Source organism: Struthio camelus, chromosome 10, assembly GCF_040807025.1.
Source record: "Struthio camelus isolate bStrCam1 chromosome 10, bStrCam1.hap1, whole genome shotgun sequence".
NCBI classification, from domain to species: domain Eukaryota; kingdom Metazoa; phylum Chordata; class Aves; order Struthioniformes; family Struthionidae; genus Struthio; species Struthio camelus.
In genome coordinates, this window is record NC_090951.1 from 494,474 (window position 1) to 512,230 (window position 17,757).

The 17,757-nt window shown below is 61.2% G+C and overlaps 2 protein-coding genes across 3 annotated transcripts; one reads left to right on the forward strand and one right to left on the reverse strand.

Annotated features, from left to right (window-relative positions):
* The first annotated feature begins 590 nt into the window (after positions 1-590).
* DHX38 (DEAH-box helicase 38) lies at positions 591-12,254 on the forward strand. Of its 2 annotated transcripts, none has more exons than XM_068955499.1 (27): positions 591-764; positions 1,319-1,703; positions 2,235-2,422; positions 2,591-2,695; positions 3,123-3,288; positions 3,411-3,529; positions 3,683-3,759; positions 4,083-4,238; positions 5,276-5,437; positions 5,523-5,630; positions 6,687-6,799; positions 6,902-7,039; positions 7,295-7,481; positions 7,572-7,757; positions 8,232-8,372; positions 8,551-8,661; positions 8,738-8,854; positions 9,100-9,207; positions 9,326-9,438; positions 9,892-10,100; positions 10,182-10,336; positions 10,414-10,569; positions 10,644-10,778; positions 10,858-10,983; positions 11,382-11,477; positions 11,717-11,838; positions 11,997-12,254. In XM_068955499.1, exons 2-27 carry the CDS (start codon positions 1,375-1,377, stop codon positions 12,079-12,081), a joined length of 3,708 nt encoding a protein of 1,235 aa, XP_068811600.1. In that variant the 5' UTR covers positions 591-764; positions 1,319-1,374; the 3' UTR covers positions 12,082-12,254. The 2 variants fall into 2 exon arrangements, with proteins under 2 accessions (XP_068811600.1, XP_068811601.1); XM_068955500.1 differs by having other exon boundaries at positions 631-764; positions 3,411-3,523.
* Positions 12,255-12,371: 117 nt separating this feature from the next.
* Positions 12,372-17,450, reverse strand: PMFBP1 (polyamine modulated factor 1 binding protein 1). Its single transcript, XM_068956332.1, has 13 exons — positions 17,363-17,450; positions 15,933-16,876; positions 15,728-15,859; positions 15,544-15,643; positions 14,713-15,083; positions 14,428-14,595; positions 14,143-14,331; positions 13,812-13,967; positions 13,559-13,726; positions 13,270-13,332; positions 12,998-13,107; positions 12,834-12,908; positions 12,372-12,655 (listed from the first exon to the last, which is right to left on the reverse strand). Exons 1-13 carry the CDS (start codon positions 17,448-17,450, stop codon positions 12,499-12,501), a joined length of 2,721 nt encoding a protein of 906 aa, XP_068812433.1. The 3' UTR covers positions 12,372-12,498.
* Positions 17,451-17,757: the final 307 nt, after the last annotated feature.

Consider the following 17,757-nt stretch of genomic DNA (forward strand, 5'->3'; position numbering starts at 1 on the left):
CTGTTGGACTTTTGTCAGGAGTTCCTCACTCATCCATGCAGGTCTCCTGCCCTCTTTGCTCGACTTCTTACTCAGAGGGATGCACCCGTCTTGAACCTGCTGGAAGTGATAACTGAATGTTAACCAGCTCTCCTGGACCCCCCTTCCTTCTAGGGCCTTATCCCATGGGACTCCTCCAAGTAGGGCCCTGAAGAGGCCACAGTTGGCTCTCCTGAAGTCCAGGGTTGCGATCCTGCTTATTGCCCTGCTCTCTCCTTGCAGGATCCTGAACTCCACCACCTCATGGTCACTGCAGCCTGCCCCCAACCTTCACGTCTCCAACCGGACCTTGTTTGTTTGTTAGTACAAGGTCTAGCAGCGCACCTCTCCCTGTGGGTCCGTGGGATCCCCCCGTGTGGGTCTCCGGGATCCCTTCGTGTGGGTCCATGGGGGTCCCCCCCGTGTGGGTCCGTGGGATGTCCCCGCCGGTCTCCGGGCTCCGCCCCCCGTGCGGCTCCGCCCCCCGTGCGGCTCCGCCCCCTTCTCGCTCCCGCCCGCGGCCACGTGACCTCACGCACGTTTCCCTACGCCGGAAGTGCGCTGGCCTCCCTGTGGCGCGTGCTGTCTAGCCACCCTTGAACTCTATGGTAGGTGGTGCGGCCGGGCCCCGGCTGGCACGTCGATGGTGCGCGTGGGCTAGAGCGGCTCTTCTCGCGGAGCACTGTGGGGCGGCAATGGCGGCGCTCAGGGCGCTGGCCTGCGGTCGCTGAGGCAACTGCCGGCAGGTGTGGGGGCCGGGCCGGGGAGGGAAGGGGAGCGGAGCGGGGCCGGGGAGCGGAGCGGAGGGGGGCCGGGGAGGAGAGCGGGGCCGGGGAGGGGAGCGGGGCCGGGGAGCGGAGCGGAGGGGGGCCGGGGAGGGGAGCGGGGCCGGGGAGCGGAGCGGAGGGGGGCCGGGGAGGAGAGCGGGGCCGGGGAGCGGAGCGGAGGGGGGCCGGGGAGGGGAGCGGGGCCAGGGAGCGGAGCGGAGGGGGGCCGGGGAGCGGAGCGGAGGGGGGGCCGGGGAGGAGAGCGGGGCCGGGGAGGAGAGCGGGCCCGGGGAGGGGAGCGGAGGGGGGCCGGGGAGGGGAGCGGGGCCGGGGAGGAGAGCGGGCCCGGGGAGGGGAGCGGAGGGGGGCCGGGGAGGGGAGCGGGGCCGGGGAGCGGAGCGGGGCCGGGGAGGGGAGCGGGGCCCGGCCGGCCCGGCCCGGGGGAGGCGGCGGGGCTGGGGAGGAGAGCGGGGTCCGGTCCGGCCCGGGGGAGGCGGCCGGCGGCGCTACCCCCGCTGAGCCGTGCCCCGCAGCCCATGGGTGCCGACCGCGGCCCGGCCGCCCGGCCCCTTGCGGCGTGGTAGCGGCGATGGGCGAGGCGGGCGAGGAGTCGCTGCACCGGCTGGCGGGGACGAGCGCGGACGGCGAGGCCGGCGGGCTGGTCGTGCGGAAGCGGAGCGCCGCTGCCGAGCAGCACGTCTTCAAGGCGCCGGCGCCGCGGGCCTCCCTGCTGGGCCTGGACGTGCTGGCAGCCCAGAAGCGGCGGGAGCGCGAGGAGGAGGCCGGCGGGAAGCGCTCCCGCGTGTCCTCCTACAGGGACTGGGAGGAGGGCCGGGACGAGGCGGGCAGCCCCGCCGAGGAGGAGGACGACGAAGAGGAGGAGAGCGACCCAAGCAGTCGGAGCGGCCGCAAAGACAGGTAGGGGCTGCCTGGGGGTCTCTGGGGCTGCTGGGGGCACCGGGCGTTTAGCAGCCGCGGGGCCCCCGCTGGGAGGACCGAACGCGAGCGTGCTCTGTGGCGATGTGCAGTTGCTCCGTGTCTGCGGGGGCCAAGCTCTGTGACAAGCAGGTGCCTGCATGGCAAGGAGGTCTGGAGGTCTCCTCGGCAGAGGCCTGTAGAACAGTTCTGCAGGTCTGAGAAGGTCTGGGAAAGGCTTTTTGCTGGTGCCTTCCTTGAGACGTCAGAGCCCGGAGCGTTCATGAGTGCTGTTAGGCCTGAAAAAGCCAGTCATCCTATCCATGTGACTGGCTGGCTCTGTGTCTGTGGAGGCTGCGGTCTGCTCATAGCTGAAAACAGGAACAGACCTGCTGGGCTGTTAGAAAAGGATGGGGAGAGCATTTCTGGCTGCACACTCCTGCTGTAGCAGAGACTAGGACTAGAGTTGCATGAAGGCAAGTCAAGGGCCAGCTATTCCTCAGCACTCTTCTTCTCTCCGCTCTGACTCCCCAGGCATTACCGTTCTGCCCACGTGGAGACACCTTCCTACACAGGGGGTGTGAGTGAGGAGTTTTGGGAACGCAGCCGGCAGCGGGAAAGGGAGCGTCGGGAGCAAGGTGTCTTTGCTTCCTCTAAGGAGGAGAAGGAACGAAAGAAGGAACGCAGTAGGGATCGGGACCATGACCGTAAACGGGACCGAGGTAACTGCTCTAAGATCTTTGTGACTCTTCCTGCTTAGAGCCTTTGGGCCCGTTCCTCAGCATCTTTGTAGTCTTTGAGTAATCTTTAGGATGTTCTCTAGGGCAGACTTGGGAAGCCTGCTTGTGCAGTGAGCACCTAATCTTACCTATCTTATCCTCTGTCCACAGAGGAGCGGGACAAAAGTCGTCACAGCAGCAGATCAGAAAGGGATGGCTCATCAGAGCGGAGCAGCAGGAGGAGTGAACCAGAGAGTCCGAGACACAGACCGAAAGGTAGGAGTGCGACCTAGTGGGACACTGCCTTAATGGGAAGGGTTACATTCCTTTTTTGGGTTGCTGCTCTTTTTACCTGGGCAAGCGTGGGTAAAAATGTCTGTATTTTCTAAGGTCTGTGGTTAGGGCAAGCGTAAAGCTACTAGCTTTTCCTGGACGTGGGCCTGGGAGTGATCCTGCCAGTTGTGTGTGGAAGTCTGCCTGATCCCAGCCCTCTGGGGAGCTCTTCTGGGTCTGTGTGATAAGGATATGGTCCTCTGTCCGTTTTCCTTTGACTTACTGGGTCAGGTCCATCTCTTATCTCTTAGAGGGAGAGCGAACGGGTACTCTGTCTCCGTGCTCCTTGCTAAAAGGTGTAAGGTGACACCAGTGCCAGGTGCCCTGGCTCACTGTGCGAGCATCAGATGTCAAACCCCATCTCTTCTAGATTCAGCCACACCATCTCGCTCCAGCTGGGAGGAGGATGATAGTGGTTACAGCAGTACCCGCCGCTCACAGTGGGAATCTCCATCGCCTGTGTCTTCCTATCGGGACTCTGAGCGCAGCCACAGGGCGTCGTCCTTGCGAGACACAGATCGAAGAGATCGGGACAGGTATCAGAACCTGGAACAAAGGACCGTGGCTATGAGTTGGTGATCTGCAGAAGAAGGAAGGGCACGTGCAAGAGCAGTACCTGGCTGTCGGCATTAATTTTTCCCTCGTGCTGTTTCCTCAGGTCTGTGAGGAGCAGGTACTGGGATAAGACGCCGTTGCCCACCCCATCGTACAAATATAATGAGTGGGCTGATGACCGGAGACACTTGGGGGCCACGCCACGGCTGTCCAGAGGTAAAGGTGAGGAGCCTGGGGCTGGGCTGCTATGCTGGGGAATGGCTTAATCCTCCTCTTCACCCTCTACAGCATAAGGAAAGGTTCTGTGGGATTCCCTCCACAAGTGGCAGTGGGGTAGGGCTGGGGGGCCTATATTGACTAGTTTGCTTTCTCTAGGGCGGCGTGAAGATGGGGAAGAGGGCATTGCCTTTGAGACGGAGGAGGAGCGGCAGCAGTGGGAGGATGACCAGCGGGTAAGAGCCCCTGCAGGTGGTCTGGGAGCTGGGTGCCCAGCAGACGTCTGGCTTTGCGCTGCCCACCTTTTGCCCCAGAGGAGCAGGGAGAGCTGGGCGGGCCTGGGGCCTTGGGGGCTGCTGTTCCTGGCTGAGAGCAGCCGGTGCAGTGGGGCTGTTGGTGGCGCATGGGCTCCCCCGGGCGGCAAGACGGAGAGTGGCGGGCCTGGGCCCAGGCCGGGGAGCATCTCATGTGGGCTTGTGTCGTGGGGGGTTTCCAGCACCTCCCTGGCCTGCTGGGCTGGGGTGCAGCCCTAAGCTGACTGGTCCTTCTCCCTTCCCAGCAAGCTGACCGGGACTGGTATATGATGGACGAGGGCTATGACGAGTTTCACAATCCCTTGGCCTACTCCTCTGAGGAGTACGTGAAGAAGCGGGAGCAGCACCTGCACAAGCAGAGGCAGAAGCGCATCTCTGCGCAGCGGCGGCAGATCAATGAGGTAGGGGCGAGATGCGGGGTGGCCTCTCTGAACGAGCGAGGAGTGCTTTTTTTGCTGCTTCTTAAGAGACCCGCGTGCTGACAGGGAAGGCTGAGCCCTTGCTGTCGGATGGAGAGGACAATCTTTGTACTGGCCCAGACTGAATGAGAGATTCCAGGGAAACTACTGGTAAGCTCCCTTGGAAAGCGAGGCCCTGCATCTTCTGCATGGGGCAGAATTCCTAATTAGAGCCACTTTGTGGTGGATCACAGTATCCAGAGCTTCAGGAACGCAGAGGGCCGTGCTGCTGCTATTCTGGGCATGAGTTATCTTACTAGGGCTATGCACTGGTACCCCAGTGGACACTTAGGGCTGCTGCCCTCAGCACGTGAGTAGGGTTGTGTCCAGGTTTCCTGGCGTATTCCGAGTATGGCAGGGGCCTTGTGGACAATCTGTCGTGCATTTCTGTGGAGGCAGCCCTGTGTACCGTGTACTTCGTACGGTCAGTCTGCTTCCCATACCCTGCTGTTTCTGGTTATCGTTTCTTCCCTAGTGCTTGCTTTCTGGCTCCCTGGACTGGAACTTTTAGTGTTCCTTGTTCTCCACTTTCCAGATTTGCTCAGTTTCATCCTGTTGTCAGTGCAGGGCCTAAACATGAGCTCAGTGTTCTGATGTGATCTCTCAAGGTTTTTCTGGGGTTTCAGTCTCTTTCCCCTTTTGGGGAAGGCAGACTTGCAGATGCAGCTCTGGATGCTGTCAGTGCTTGAAGCCACGTGGCTTAACTGTGGTGTATGTCCCCAGACAGAGATAAAGATTTGCCTTGAGCGACTGGCTGCTTTTAGCTTGCTATTTCAGGACTAAAAGGCCAACTTGAGTAGGTCACAGTTGTGTAGTGCTTTGCAGGTGGCTGTGTTGCTTTTTCTATTGCCCTGCAGTTGGTTTGAGCTATATATACCGTGTGGTAGGTATAAGGAGTTTCTTGGCTGTTCTTGAGTGTTAGATGAGGGAAGGTAGTAGTTAAATGTTGTGTTACACAAAAGAAATCTTGTTCTTTGTAGGATAACGAGCGCTGGGAGACAAATCGCATGCTAACCAGTGGTGTGGTTCATCGGCTTGAAGTGGATGAAGACTTTGAGGAGGATAACTCGGCTAAAGTGCATCTGCTGGTGCACAACCTGGTGCCCCCTTTCCTAGATGGGAGGATAGTCTTCACCAAGCAGGTAGGGAGCGTGGCTAAAGGTGCTGGTGGCGGGGAGCCCCGCAAGTGTGAGCAATCTGTACTGGAACGATACCTCTTTCCTCTAGCCAGAGCCAGTCATCCCTGTCAAGGATGCCACCTCAGATTTGGCCATCATTGCTCGGAAAGGCAGTCAACTGGTGCGCAAGCACAGGGAGCAAAAGGAGCGTAAGAGGGTACGACCTTTTGGCCTATTTCCCCACCCTACGTATGTTATATAGAGCCTTACAGCCTTCGTTGAGACTTTACAGAATGTGGATTTTGGCCACAATGGCGATAAGGAGTTCACTGTTTTTACCACCTGGGGTATCCTGGTAGTCCAGTTCATTGCATTGTCTCATAAGCAGCTGCTGTAACATGATTTCCTTAGGCACTGAGTTACTGTGCGCTTGTACAGAGGAGTCTGATCCAAAGGGTGTTTGGAGCATGAGAGAAGAGCAGTAGGAGAACATAGGGCAGCCAGGGACAGTCAGCTATGGCAGGAGTATAGATCTCGTCACGTCTCAGCAGAAGAGTTCTGAGGAGCAGTAGAGCAGAAGGTCTGTCTTTGGAGATATTCAGAACCCTACTGGACGCAGTCCTGAGCAAGCTGCTCTAGCTGACCCTGCTTTGAGCAGGGAGGTTGGACTAGAGGATCCTCAGAGGTCCCTCCCAGCCTCAGCTATTCTGTGATTCTGTAATATTCAGGAAGGCAGCATATTCGTTTTTTGACTGTTTTCCAGGGGATCTCTAAAGCCACTGGGGCAGTGGCAGAGAAAGCACAGATATGTTCCTTGAAAACAAAATGAACTGTATTTGAGGGTTTTATTCGGTGAGCGGAGTTGAGGTGGAAGCTGAGCTCCTGATACCAGAAGTGAGAGGAAACAGGAGGGTGGGAGAGAGACGTGGGACACATGCCTGTCAAGAGCAGGAAGATTATCTCTGGTTCAAATTTGTATAGAATCAAGTGCAAATTTAATGAAAGGGGTCAGCAGCTGGAACCACTTTCTTAGGAGGCTACTGTCTATCTTGCGCGTGAAGTCTCTGCATCCCGACCAGTGTCTAAAAGCTCCCTTCCAGTTCAGCTGGAAGAGGGAGACTTGATGCAGGAACAGGAAGGGTGTTCTGTGACATAGCTTTGTGAAACTGTGGGGCTAAAACATTTTTCCAGCCTTATATTTTGAACAAGGCTGGAGATGAATGATTTGTCAGTCCTTGCTGTGGCAAAGTGATGCTGCTCTCTGCCCTTCCAGGCTCAGCATAAACACTGGGAACTGGCAGGCACAAAACTGGGAGACATTATGGGGATCAAAAAGGAGGAAGAGAAGGACGAGATGGTGACGGAAGATGGCAAAGTGGATTACAGGTAGGAGCTGCTCTTGTATTGCTTCTCGTTAGCTGGTGATGAGGCTGTAGACATAACAAAGCCTGTAGGGAGGCAGGTTCAAGATTTCCGGTGTTTCCTCAGGACTGAGCAGAAGTTTGCTGAACACATGAAAGAAAAGAGTGAAGCAAGCAGTGAGTTTGCCAAGAAGAAATCAATCCTGGAGCAGAGACAATATCTGCCCATTTTTGCTGTGCAGCAGGAGCTGCTCTCCATTCTCAGGTATGGCTGCTAGGGAGGTGGTCATAGCCCAGCTTGGGGGCATTTTCTTACATCACAGGAACCCGAGGGAAAATCCCTCCTAGATGCGAGGCCTGTTGAGATCTGTACCCTCAGGAAACAAGGCCCATCGCTTTCTGTGGTTGACAGCACCTCTCCTGCGTAAGCTGTAGCAGGACTCTTGTGTGGCCGACCAGGACTGCGCGTGAAAGAGCCCTTCTTTGCGATGTGTGAAGAAGTACCTTTTCTGTCTCTTAGGGACAACAGCATTGTGATTGTGGTGGGGGAGACGGGGAGTGGGAAGACAACTCAGCTGACGCAGTACCTCCATGAGGATGGCTACACAGACTATGGCATGATTGGCTGCACCCAGCCCCGCAGAGTTGCAGCTATGTCGGTTGCCAAGCGAGTCAGTGAAGAGATGGGGGTGCGTCTGGGAGAGGAGGTGAGTCTGGCGGTGAGCGCAGGGGTGCAGCGCGCAAACAGCAAGTACTTGGGGCTGTTGGAAGGCTTGCTGATATCTCTGCCCTCCCAGGTGGGCTATGCCATCCGCTTTGAGGACTGCACATCAGAGAACACAGTGATCAAATACATGACGGATGGGATCCTCCTCCGTGAGTCACTGCGAGAGGCTGACCTGGACCACTACAGTGCTATCATCATGGATGAGGCACACGAGCGCTCGCTCAACACTGATGTACTCTTTGGCCTGCTTCGGGAGGTGTGTGTGAGGCCGGACGAGAGGAGGACAGTGGCATGGGGCTCTTGAGCTGTTCTTAGAATATTTGATGGAGTAGGATATCGGCATGGGCAGCACTTCTCTCCAGGGTCTAGGAGAGGGAAAGAAGCAGAGACTGTGCCACGCTCTCTCTGCACTCGCTGTGGCAACGCTCCTGGTCCCTGGTTCTGGTGGGCTACGTCTTCTCTAGGGCATAAATGCTGCAGAGGCTTGCCAGCTACCTGTCGGACGCTCTAGGTACAGAAATGTTTGCAGGCTTAAGGCTTTCTGGGCTGGAGTCAGCCTGTCTTTTGACTGGACAGAACATGCAGTATACATCTTTCGGGGCAGTAGTAGCTAGTGCCTCTGGGGTACGGAGGAAGCTCTGTCCTGTGCTGTTGTCTCAGTGGTAATGGAAACAGCCTGGAGCCTTGCATGAATGTCACTTCCTTATTGTTCCTTCCACCTGTTTCCTAGGTGGTGGCCCGACGCTCAGATCTGAAGCTTGTTGTCACCTCGGCCACCATGGATGCAGATAAGTTTGCTTCTTTCTTTGGGAACGTTCCCATTTTCCACATTCCTGGGCGCACGTTTCCTGTCGACATTCTCTTCAGCAAGGTGAAGTCAGCATTGCAAAGAGATCTGCTGTGGTGGGAGGGGGTTGTGACCTGGGTGTATCGCGCTCTGCGGTAGGCAGGGAAGAAAGAAGAAGAGTAGACGTACTACGACGCAGTGTTACCCACAGGATGGGAGAGGTGAGATCATCAGTATCTGTAACCTGGGTTGTGCCTTTCAGACCCCCCAAGAGGATTATGTGGAGGCTGCAGTGAAACAAGCCCTACAGGTGCATCTGTCTGGTGCTCCTGGAGACATCCTCGTCTTCATGCCTGGCCAGGAAGACATCGAGGTGAGCTGGGAGGACAGGCGCTGTCCTCCCCACTTGTTGCTTTTAATCTCATGTTAACAGCCCTCTTTGTGTCCAGGTGACCTCAGAGCAAATTGTGGAGCACCTTGAGGAGCTGGAGAAGGCACCTGCTCTTGCTGTACTGCCCATCTATTCTCAGCTACCCTCAGACTTGCAGGCCAAGATCTTCCAGAAGGTGCTGATGTGTGGTCTGTGATGGGGATGGGGACTGGGGCTGCCAGTGGAGGGAAGACTCTACTGAGAGTGAGAGGTGCAGAGATGCCTGTTGTATGGCATGTGGACAGTGAGAGAGAGCCTGTATTCTCCTCACCTTCCAAAGGGTTTTCCCCTATCCTTCTGGGTTCAGTGGTGCTGCTCTGCGCCCTTCCTCAGCGAAGGGATCTTGCCCAGGGATCTGACTGGTGTGTGGTATGCTTGCAGGCTCCGGATGGGGTCAGGAAGTGTATTGTTGCCACCAACATCGCAGAGACCTCACTGACAGTGGATGGCATCATGTTTGTGATTGACTCTGGCTACTGCAAGTTGAAGGTGAGCAGGGCTTTCTTGTCCTGTTCGTATCCGTGATCTCTGGGGCTGAGTTGAGGGAGTTGTGTGGCAGTGACCCAGCCTTCCTCTTGTCTGGTTCTGTTCTTCCCTTGCTCTGCAGGTTTTCAACCCCCGCATAGGCATGGATGCACTGCAGATCTACCCCATCAGTCAAGCAAATGCCAATCAGAGGGCAGGCCGAGCAGGCCGGACAGGCCCAGGTCACTGCTTCAGGTAGGCACCTCACTGGTGTTTGTGTTTCTGTGATGTCCACAGCTTGGTATCCAGTTATATATGTAGGGAGGCAGGCCTTGGGCCTTCTGTTTCAGACCCAATATCCTCTGCAGAGGAAAGGGTGTGCTCTCGTTTCTGCCCTTGCCAGTCTTCATTCCAACAGCCCAGTCAAAAGCCTCAAGGAAGCTGCTTTGCTTTTGAGACTAGTCTGCGCACAAGGAAGGACTGTGCTTGAGAGCATATACTGTGCTGCAGCCCAGGCACCTTTATGTGCTGGGAGGCTGCACTGTGTCTTGGAGAGAGTTTCCTCCCTGGGGTCCTGCTCACTGGCCTGGCTGAGTGCAGAGCTGCTGCCCTGTGCGCTGCCTGTCCGGGTTGGGCAAGGGTTGGTCATTCAGTGAGGAACACAGCGGTCTGAGCAGGGGGAGCATGCTCTTCGTGTGTGTTCCCCAGGCTCTACACCCAGAGCGCCTACAAGAACGAGCTCCTCACCACGACTGTGCCCGAAATCCAGCGCACCAACCTTGCCAACGTGGTGCTTTTGCTCAAGTCTCTGGGTGTGCAGGACCTGCTGCAGTTCCACTTCATGGATCCACCCCCTGAGGACAACATGCTGAACTCCATGTACCAGCTGTGGATCCTGGGAGCGCTGGATAACACAGGTACTGGCTGCTGGGGTAGGCTATCAGCCCATGGCACTGCTGGGGCCCGCCTGGCTGCTGATCCCTGTGCTGTTCCTGCAGGTGGTCTGACCTCTACGGGTCGTCTTATGGTGGAGTTCCCCCTGGATCCTGCACTCTCCAAAATGCTCATTGTTTCCTGTGACATGGGTTGCAGTTCTGAGATCTTGCTCATTGTCTCCATGCTGTCTGTGCCTGCCATCTTCTATCGGCCTAAGGTACCCGCTTGCTCCTCTAGCAGTTTGGGGCCTTCCCCTGCCCTTCGACTGACCTGTGTTTTTTGCTCATTCTTCAGGGCCGAGAGGAGGAGAGCGACCAGGTGCGTGAGAAATTTGCCGTCCCAGAGAGCGATCATTTGACTTACCTGAATGTTTACCTGCAATGGAAGAACAACAACTACTCTACGCTGTGGTGCAACCAGCATTTCATCCATGCCAAGGCCATGCGGAAGGTGAGGCTGTGGCAATGGGCTGCGAGAGGGAGCCTTGTGCAGGAGAGGGACCTGAATGCTATGAATCCTTGTAGGTGCGAGAAGTGCGTGCCCAGCTCAAGGACATCATGGTGCAGCAGCGGATGAGCCTGGCATCCTGTGGCACTGACTGGGATGTTGTCAGGAAGTGCATCTGTGCTGCGTATTTCCATCAGGCTGCAAAGCTGAAGGTGAGGGGGCTCTGTGCTCTGTGTGGGGGATGAGAGGCTGTGTCTGTCACATGTATGCTAACCACACTTCTCTGTGCAGGGTATTGGGGAGTATGTGAACATCCGCACAGGCATGCCCTGCCACCTGCACCCCACAAGCTCCCTGTTTGGCATGGGCTACACACCAGACTACATTGTGTATCATGAACTGGTCATGACCACCAAGGTGAGCTTGAGCTTCAGGGCTGGTGAGAAGAGCAAGGAGACCTGAGGAGGGTGGGAAGGCTTTGCTGTGATACCGGGATGTTTTAGAAAGGCAGTTCTTGGTCTTCCTCCTTGCCAACTCTACATGTCCGTGTTATCTGCAGAGTTCTGTTTGTTCCTTCCCGGGTGACTTTTCCTGGCAGCTGTAGGTCATGTTTGAGACTCTTTGCAGTCTCACCAAGTCAAACCCATAGCAGCTTTCTGAGGCCAGGAGGAATTGCCTGGAAGGGGCATATCCCCAGCTTGAGAACTGCTGTTGGCAAGTGGGCGAGGGAGGGAGGGAGCTTGCGAGGCTCTGGAATTGGTGCCCAGGCCCTGAGTGCCATCCTGTTACGCTGGTCTTTCCTTTTGTCCATGCAGGAATACATGCAATGCGTCACTGCTGTGGATGGAGAGTGGCTGGCAGAGCTGGGCCCCATGTTCTACAGTATCAAACATGCTGGCAAGTCACGTCAGGTGAGTCTCCTGTCCAGGACAAGATGGCTGAGTAGCAGAAAGCAGGCTGCTACATTGCAAAGGAGTGTGTGCCTGGGTGTGGTTCTTGCTGCATACAGCCCCACTGCATGCCTGATCTAGTGCAGTGTGTCCTAGTGGGTGGATGTGTTGACATGGAAGGATCAGGCCTGGGGGCCTGCAGAGAGTCTGCTGCTGCCCAGGCCCCTGCCTGTCCCTTACCTTCTGCTGCCTTGCTCCAGGAGAACCGCCGCCGTGCCAAGGAGGAAGCGTCCCTCATGGAAGAGGAGATGGCTCTAGCTGAGCAGCAGCTGCGTGCCCGCCGGGAGGAACAGGAGCGCCGTAACCCACTGGGCAGTGCGAGGTGGGTACCAGCCCTGCCTGGCCATGGGCTGCCCTTCAACAGGCAGCTGCATGGAGGATCCCAAATCTCCACACACACCTCCCACGCCGGGTATTCCTGATGCAGGGGAAGGTTGCGTCTTCTGTCCTCTGCTAATCACCCTCGTCCTCCCTTGGTAGGTCTACTAAAATCTACACCCCTGGGCGGAAGGAGCAGGGGGAGCCCCTGACACCACGACGCACCCCAGCCCGCTTTGGCCTCTGAGAAGAAAGTGCCCGTTGCTTCGAGGCTTATGGGCTTCCAGGAGCAGCTGAGTCTCAGGAGAGCTGCCAAGCTCCCCGACTGCTCGGCTCGCTACAGCTTGTGGCCCAGGAAGGCTTTGGTGCTTGGCACTACTTTTGCTACGGAACAGAAATAATTTTATTTGTTTAAAGGTTGTTAGTCTTTGACCCTTGCTTTGTTTTATGCTGTTTCTCGTCTCGGAGACGAGTGCTGGGTGGAGGCAGCCCTGTAGAGTTGTGCAGGGCTGGTGCAGGCAAGTTACTGCCCTACAGAGCCTGGGACAATGCACATTCTCAGAGGGCAAAGACAACCTGAGCCTGGCCCAGCCGTGACCTGGACTCCTGCAAAGGCAGGTCTTGCACGACCTGTGCCTGGTGCAGCCAGTGCCCAGCTCTCCCTCTACACGCAGGAGCACAGGCCTAGCACTGTTTCAGGCCAGGCTGTGACAGGAGCTCTGCTCGCCTTCAGCTGCTCACACTCGCGGCGCTGCTCATCTGCTCTGGCCCTGAGGTACTTGTTTTCCTCCTGCAACCTTCCCAGTATGTTTTGGAGCTGCCTGGAGGAAAGGCAGGGAAGATGAGGTGAGGAGGTGGTGCAGGAGTGTATCGTGATCCGCTGGCCTTATGGGAGCTTGGGTAGTCCAGTGGTTGTTCATCTGTCCCATGTGCTACTGTGGTGAGCAGTAACTGCTCTCTGCAGAGAGCTCAGACCCTCTTCCCATGCTCACCACTTACTCCTTCTCGCCTGTCAGCTCAGCAATCTGCTTGACTTGCTGCTGGATCTTTTGCCCTAGTTTCTCATTTGACTGCCTGAAAATGAGGTGAGCTGGGTTAGGCGATGCTGGGGAGGAGAAAGCAGCCGTCTGCCCCTCTCTACTCCAGCGCAGCTTCTCACTCACTTCTGCTTTTTCACCCACTGGCCGATGTTGACCAGCACCAGCTCGCTTTCCCGGTGCAGCCTGCTGCTGTCAGAATGTGCCACAGTGAGGGAGGAGCGCAGGGCTTCTGCCTGAAAAAAGACAGCCCTCAGGGCGGCAACTGCTGGCCCTTGCCTGTTTGTGACCAGGGCTGGAGGCAGTTGTGAGAAACAGGCGGTGCTAGGGCAGCAGCTTTAGGGCTGAGCAGAAGGTCTGGAGTTGCCTGCTGCTCAGGAAAAGGAAAGGAGCGTTACCTCAGCGCTAGTGACCGCAAACTTCTGTCGTAACATGTTAGTTTCGTGCTGAAGGGCTTCTTTCTAGCAAGAGAGCAAAGGGTAGTCGGAGGAGAACAAGGTGCTGCTGCTGACGCACCCCAGCCCCCTCCCGTGGTGGCCTGGGCTCTGCAGCGTGCCACTGCCCCTGGCCTGTCCTCACCAGCTCTGCCCTCCCTACGGGCAAGGATCTGCTCTTCCCCTGGGCCAACAACCCAGCCCGGGCTCCTTCTGCCCTCAGGCCGTGGTGCTGCCTGTTCCTGTCCCGCACCTGCTCCAGAGCCTTGCTGAGCTTTTCCTTGAGGAAGGCCAGCTCCACCTTGCAAACAACCAGCTCCTCTTCCCGCGTGGCCAGAGTTCGCTCGCTGTCCTCGTGCAGCTGCTGCCACTGCTGGGCTCGGCTGCTCAGCTCTTGCAGCCTCTTCTCGAGGATGTGGACCTGCCCCAAGAGCAGAGGCAGGGAGGGAGAGGCAGGCTGCGCACAGGCTCCCGGTGCCCTGGGGGAAGGCTTAGGGCCCGCTTACCTCCTGCTTGCTCTGCTCCTGGGCCCCCTGCAGCTTCCTCAGCTCCCAGTGGAGCTGCTGCCTCTGCTCCTCATAGGCTGCGATCTCCTCCTCCTGCTTGGCTTTTCCCTGCTGGGCCTGGGCCAGCTCTGCCCGCAGGCTGGGCATGTCTTGTACCTGCATGTGACAGCGTGGGGCAGAGCGGGGTTAGGTGGGCCTGGGCTCCTGCCCAGGGCCAGCACTGCCCAGAGCCAGGACAGAGCTCTGTGCAGTCCTGCCCCTTTGCTGCTCTGGCACCAAGGGCTGCTTGGTGGCTTGCTGCATCTTGGCACTGTCCTGAGCCTGCCCTCACTTGTCCCAGCAGCTCCGTCAGATGCTTTCTGTTGGAGGCCACTTCCTGCTGCAGGGTGTGGATGGTCTCCTCGGCTCCGCTGAGCTGCCACAGACTTTGCTGCTCCCTGGCCTTGGTGACTCCCAGCTCCTCCTGCAGCCGAACCAGGTGGCACTGCAGGCCCTGGCTCAGCTCCTTCTGCTCCCCTAGCTGCAGGGAGGCAGGACCTTAGCGGGTGCCGCATTGCTGGAGCTGATGCTGCTTCGGGTGAGGTCTGGGCCCCTTCTGCTGCTGATCCCAGCTCACCGCCTGCTGGCTGCGGCACAGGCTTTGCTGCAGGGCCCCGTTCTCTCTCTCGAGGGTGCTTGTCCACTCCTTTGCCTGCTGCAGCTCTAGTTGGAGCTTTTCCCTCCTGTCCTGCTGCCAGCACAGCTCCTCTCGCAGCTCGTGCTGCGTGGCAGCCTGCTCCTGGCACTGGGCAGAGAGGTGCTGGGTTATCCAGGGCGGTGAGGGCGATGGGCGCCAGGCTGCCCCAGGGAGCAGTCTCCCTGGTGGGAGAGGGCTCTGCAGTCGCTCTCACCACGTCCCCACCTGCTGTCGTAGGGCTTGCAGCTCTTCCTGGCTCCTCTGCAGCTTCTCTTCCGCTTGGGCTGCGGCGTGCACGTGCTGCAGCGCTTGCTCAAGGGTCACCTGCTGCTGCTGCTGCTGCTGCCACTGGCTCAGCTCTGCCTGGAGCTGCGCTGCCACCTCCCTGGGCCAAGGGCACAGCCCCGGCTGTGGCAGCCCAGGACCCACCCTGACCCGTCCCGGTGCCCGCGGCCCCAGGGGCGCGCGCTGACCGAACCTGCTCTGCGCCGCCTCGGCCCTGCTGCTGGCCGCTTGCTCCTGCAGTGCTCGCAGCTCGGCCTCCAGCTCGTGGCCGGCCTCGCGCTGGGCGCCCTTCCCCGGGCCCGGCGGCGTCTCTGCGCGCGGCGGGGGGCCGTGGCCTGGCAGCCGCTGCGCCGGGGCTGCGCGAGGGAGCGGGGCAGGCTGGCGTCGCCTCCCTCGCCCTGCCCCGCTGCTGCCGCCCGGGGTGCCGGGGCCGGGCCCAGCCCTGCTCGCGGGGCGCTCGCTCTGGTTTTGGCTCCTGCCTGTCCCCGCTGCTGGGGGCCGGGGTCTGCCGGCTGCCCCCACGGCCTCCCCGCCTCCCCGCCAGGGCTGTTTGGTGGGCCGTAACCCTGGGTCGCCCGTGCGCGGGGGGCCTGTGGCAGCTGCGGGTCGCCGGAGGGGCGGGGAGCGAGGCGGGGGACGCCGAAGCGGGGCGTCCCGCTGCCGGGCGCCTTCCTGCCTCCCCCGGCGCCAGCCTGCGCCTCGACCCGTGGGGGCTCCCGGCGCTCCGTCAGGGCCGGCCGGGCCCCCCGTCGGGCGCCCCGTCCCCCCCACCTTCCGCAGCGCTGCTCCGCTCGGCCACCGCCTGCGCCTCCCGCGCCGGGCCCCAGAGCTCCTCCGCCGGCCCCTTCCGCCTGCCGCCCTCGGCCGCCGCCTGCGCGAGCAGCACGGCCCCGCGCCGTCGGCCATCTCCTCCGCGCCGGGGCCGGGGCCGGGGCCGGGGCGGCCGCACACCCACCTGCCCGGCGGCGTGGCCGCGCTCCTCCATCTCTGCGGCCCGGCTCAGCCGCCCCTCGCTCCGCTCCCAGCTCCGGCCTGGCCTGTCGGGCCCCGCGCCGGGCTGCCGCGCCGCGGCCTCGCAGTCGAGCACCTGCGGGGAGCGGGCCGGGCAGCGCGTGGGGCCGGGCCGGGCCGGGGCGGCGGGCGGGCGGCGGCGGCGGTACCTGCCCCATCAGTGCCCGGCACTGCCGCAGCAGCTGCGCCAGGTCCCGCTGCTCCCGCTCCGCCGCGCTCTCCTGCCGCTCCAGCTGGGCCAGGCTCTCCCGGTGCCGGCCCCGGCAAGCGGCCAGGCCCTGCTGCAGCTCCTCTATCCAGGCCAGCACCCGCCCCGGCTCCAGCGCCGGCCGCCGCTCCTCCCGCCGGGCCTGCGGCTCCCGCTCCTGCGGGAGGGAGCACAGCGCGGCCGTCCGCCTCGCCGCCGCGACGCCCGGCCCGGCCACCTCCGCCACCGCCGCCCGGCGCCGCTCACCTGGGGCAGCGCGGCGGCACCGCTCGGCTCTGCCGTCGCCGTCGCCATCGCCGCTGCCCCGGCCGCTCTCCCCACCGCCGCTCAGCCGGGCGAGAGGCGCCGTGTCCCCGCTGCGCCCGCCCCAGGAGCCGGCTGCCTGCAGAGTGCCCGCCGGGGCCGCCGGGGCCGGAGCGGAGCCGCCCCCCAGCACCGGCCCCCTGCGCCAAGCGGCGCCCTCCGGCCCCGGCCCCGGCCCCCGCGACGCCCGGCCGGCGCCCGCTCCGGGGGACAATGGCGAGATCCAGAACCCGGCGACCCGCTGCGCCGCGCTGCGCCCTCTCCGCTCCGTGTCCGCGTCCGTGCGGGCGCTCGGTGCGGCTCCCGCGGCGCTGCGGCCCCCCAGCCCTGCGGCGCCCAGCGCCCGTCCTGCCCCCGCGCCCGTGCGCGGCCGCCTGGCTCTGTCCTCACGCCGCGCCGGCACCTGCTCCTGGCGGCGCCTCGTGCCGGGCCGGGGCCTCTGGGCGGCCGGCGGCGCCCCAGGGAGCAGGGCGGCCTGCAGCGGCGTCGGCGTGGGCACGGCGGCCTCCCGCCGCGCCGGCTGCCGCGCTGCCCGCGGAGCTATCGACCGCGTTGACTGAGGCTGTTGCTTCATGTTTCTTCCTGTCCAAAAGGGTAAAAATAACAGGAACAAGCTGTCGGAAATGAAATTTCAATTTCCCCCCACCCTTCCCCATCCGCGCGGCTTCCCGGCACGGATCAATACTGTTTAGACAGCCAAGGAGGATTTTTTCCCCCTCTCTTAAAGCACCCGATCAAAAGCAGGAATACCGCCCCCCATCTGCCTGTGTTTCGCAGTCGCTGTGCACAAAGGCGGCGGGAGGCTGCGTGGGGCCGGTCCCCGCCGCGCCGCCCCACGGACTGGGCACCGGCAGCGCGCCGGGGCTGTCGGGAGGGGGCGAAGCGGCCTTGCAGGGGGGCGATCCCACCGCGGCGCCAGCCGCAGCCCCTCACCCCAGCGTCCGGCCTGGCACGAGGGGCCGCGCGAGCGGCCAGCCGGCATGGCGAGCACGGCAGCCGCACGTGGCGGCCTGGCGGGGTTTGAGCGCCGGCGCTGCGGCCACGAGGGCCTCCCGGACGAGAACTGACCCGCCGCGCCGGGTCGCACTGCTGGACCTGGATGTTTCGGGGGCCGAAGGGGCGCCGCGGTGCCGCAGCAGCCGTCGCTGCTGGCCATGGCGACCCCCCTGGCCGGCACCGTGCAGCCGTGAGCCAGCGCTCGGCACTGCGTTGGCAGTCGGACACCGACCCCGGGCCGCGGCCGGCGGAGGAGCGGAGCGGAGCTGCTCCGCGCCCGACCTGCACCAGCGTGAGTGAGCAGCGCATGGCGGCGGGATGAGCCAGCAGCGGCCCGGCAGAGCTGCCCCGGGTGCCTCCTCCGGCCCGGCGATGCCGCACTGCCTCACTGCCCCTGCCATTACTGCGGGGGGGACCTATGTGGGCGGCATCCGGCCCCGCGCTGCCCCTGGGTTCGACGGGGCGCA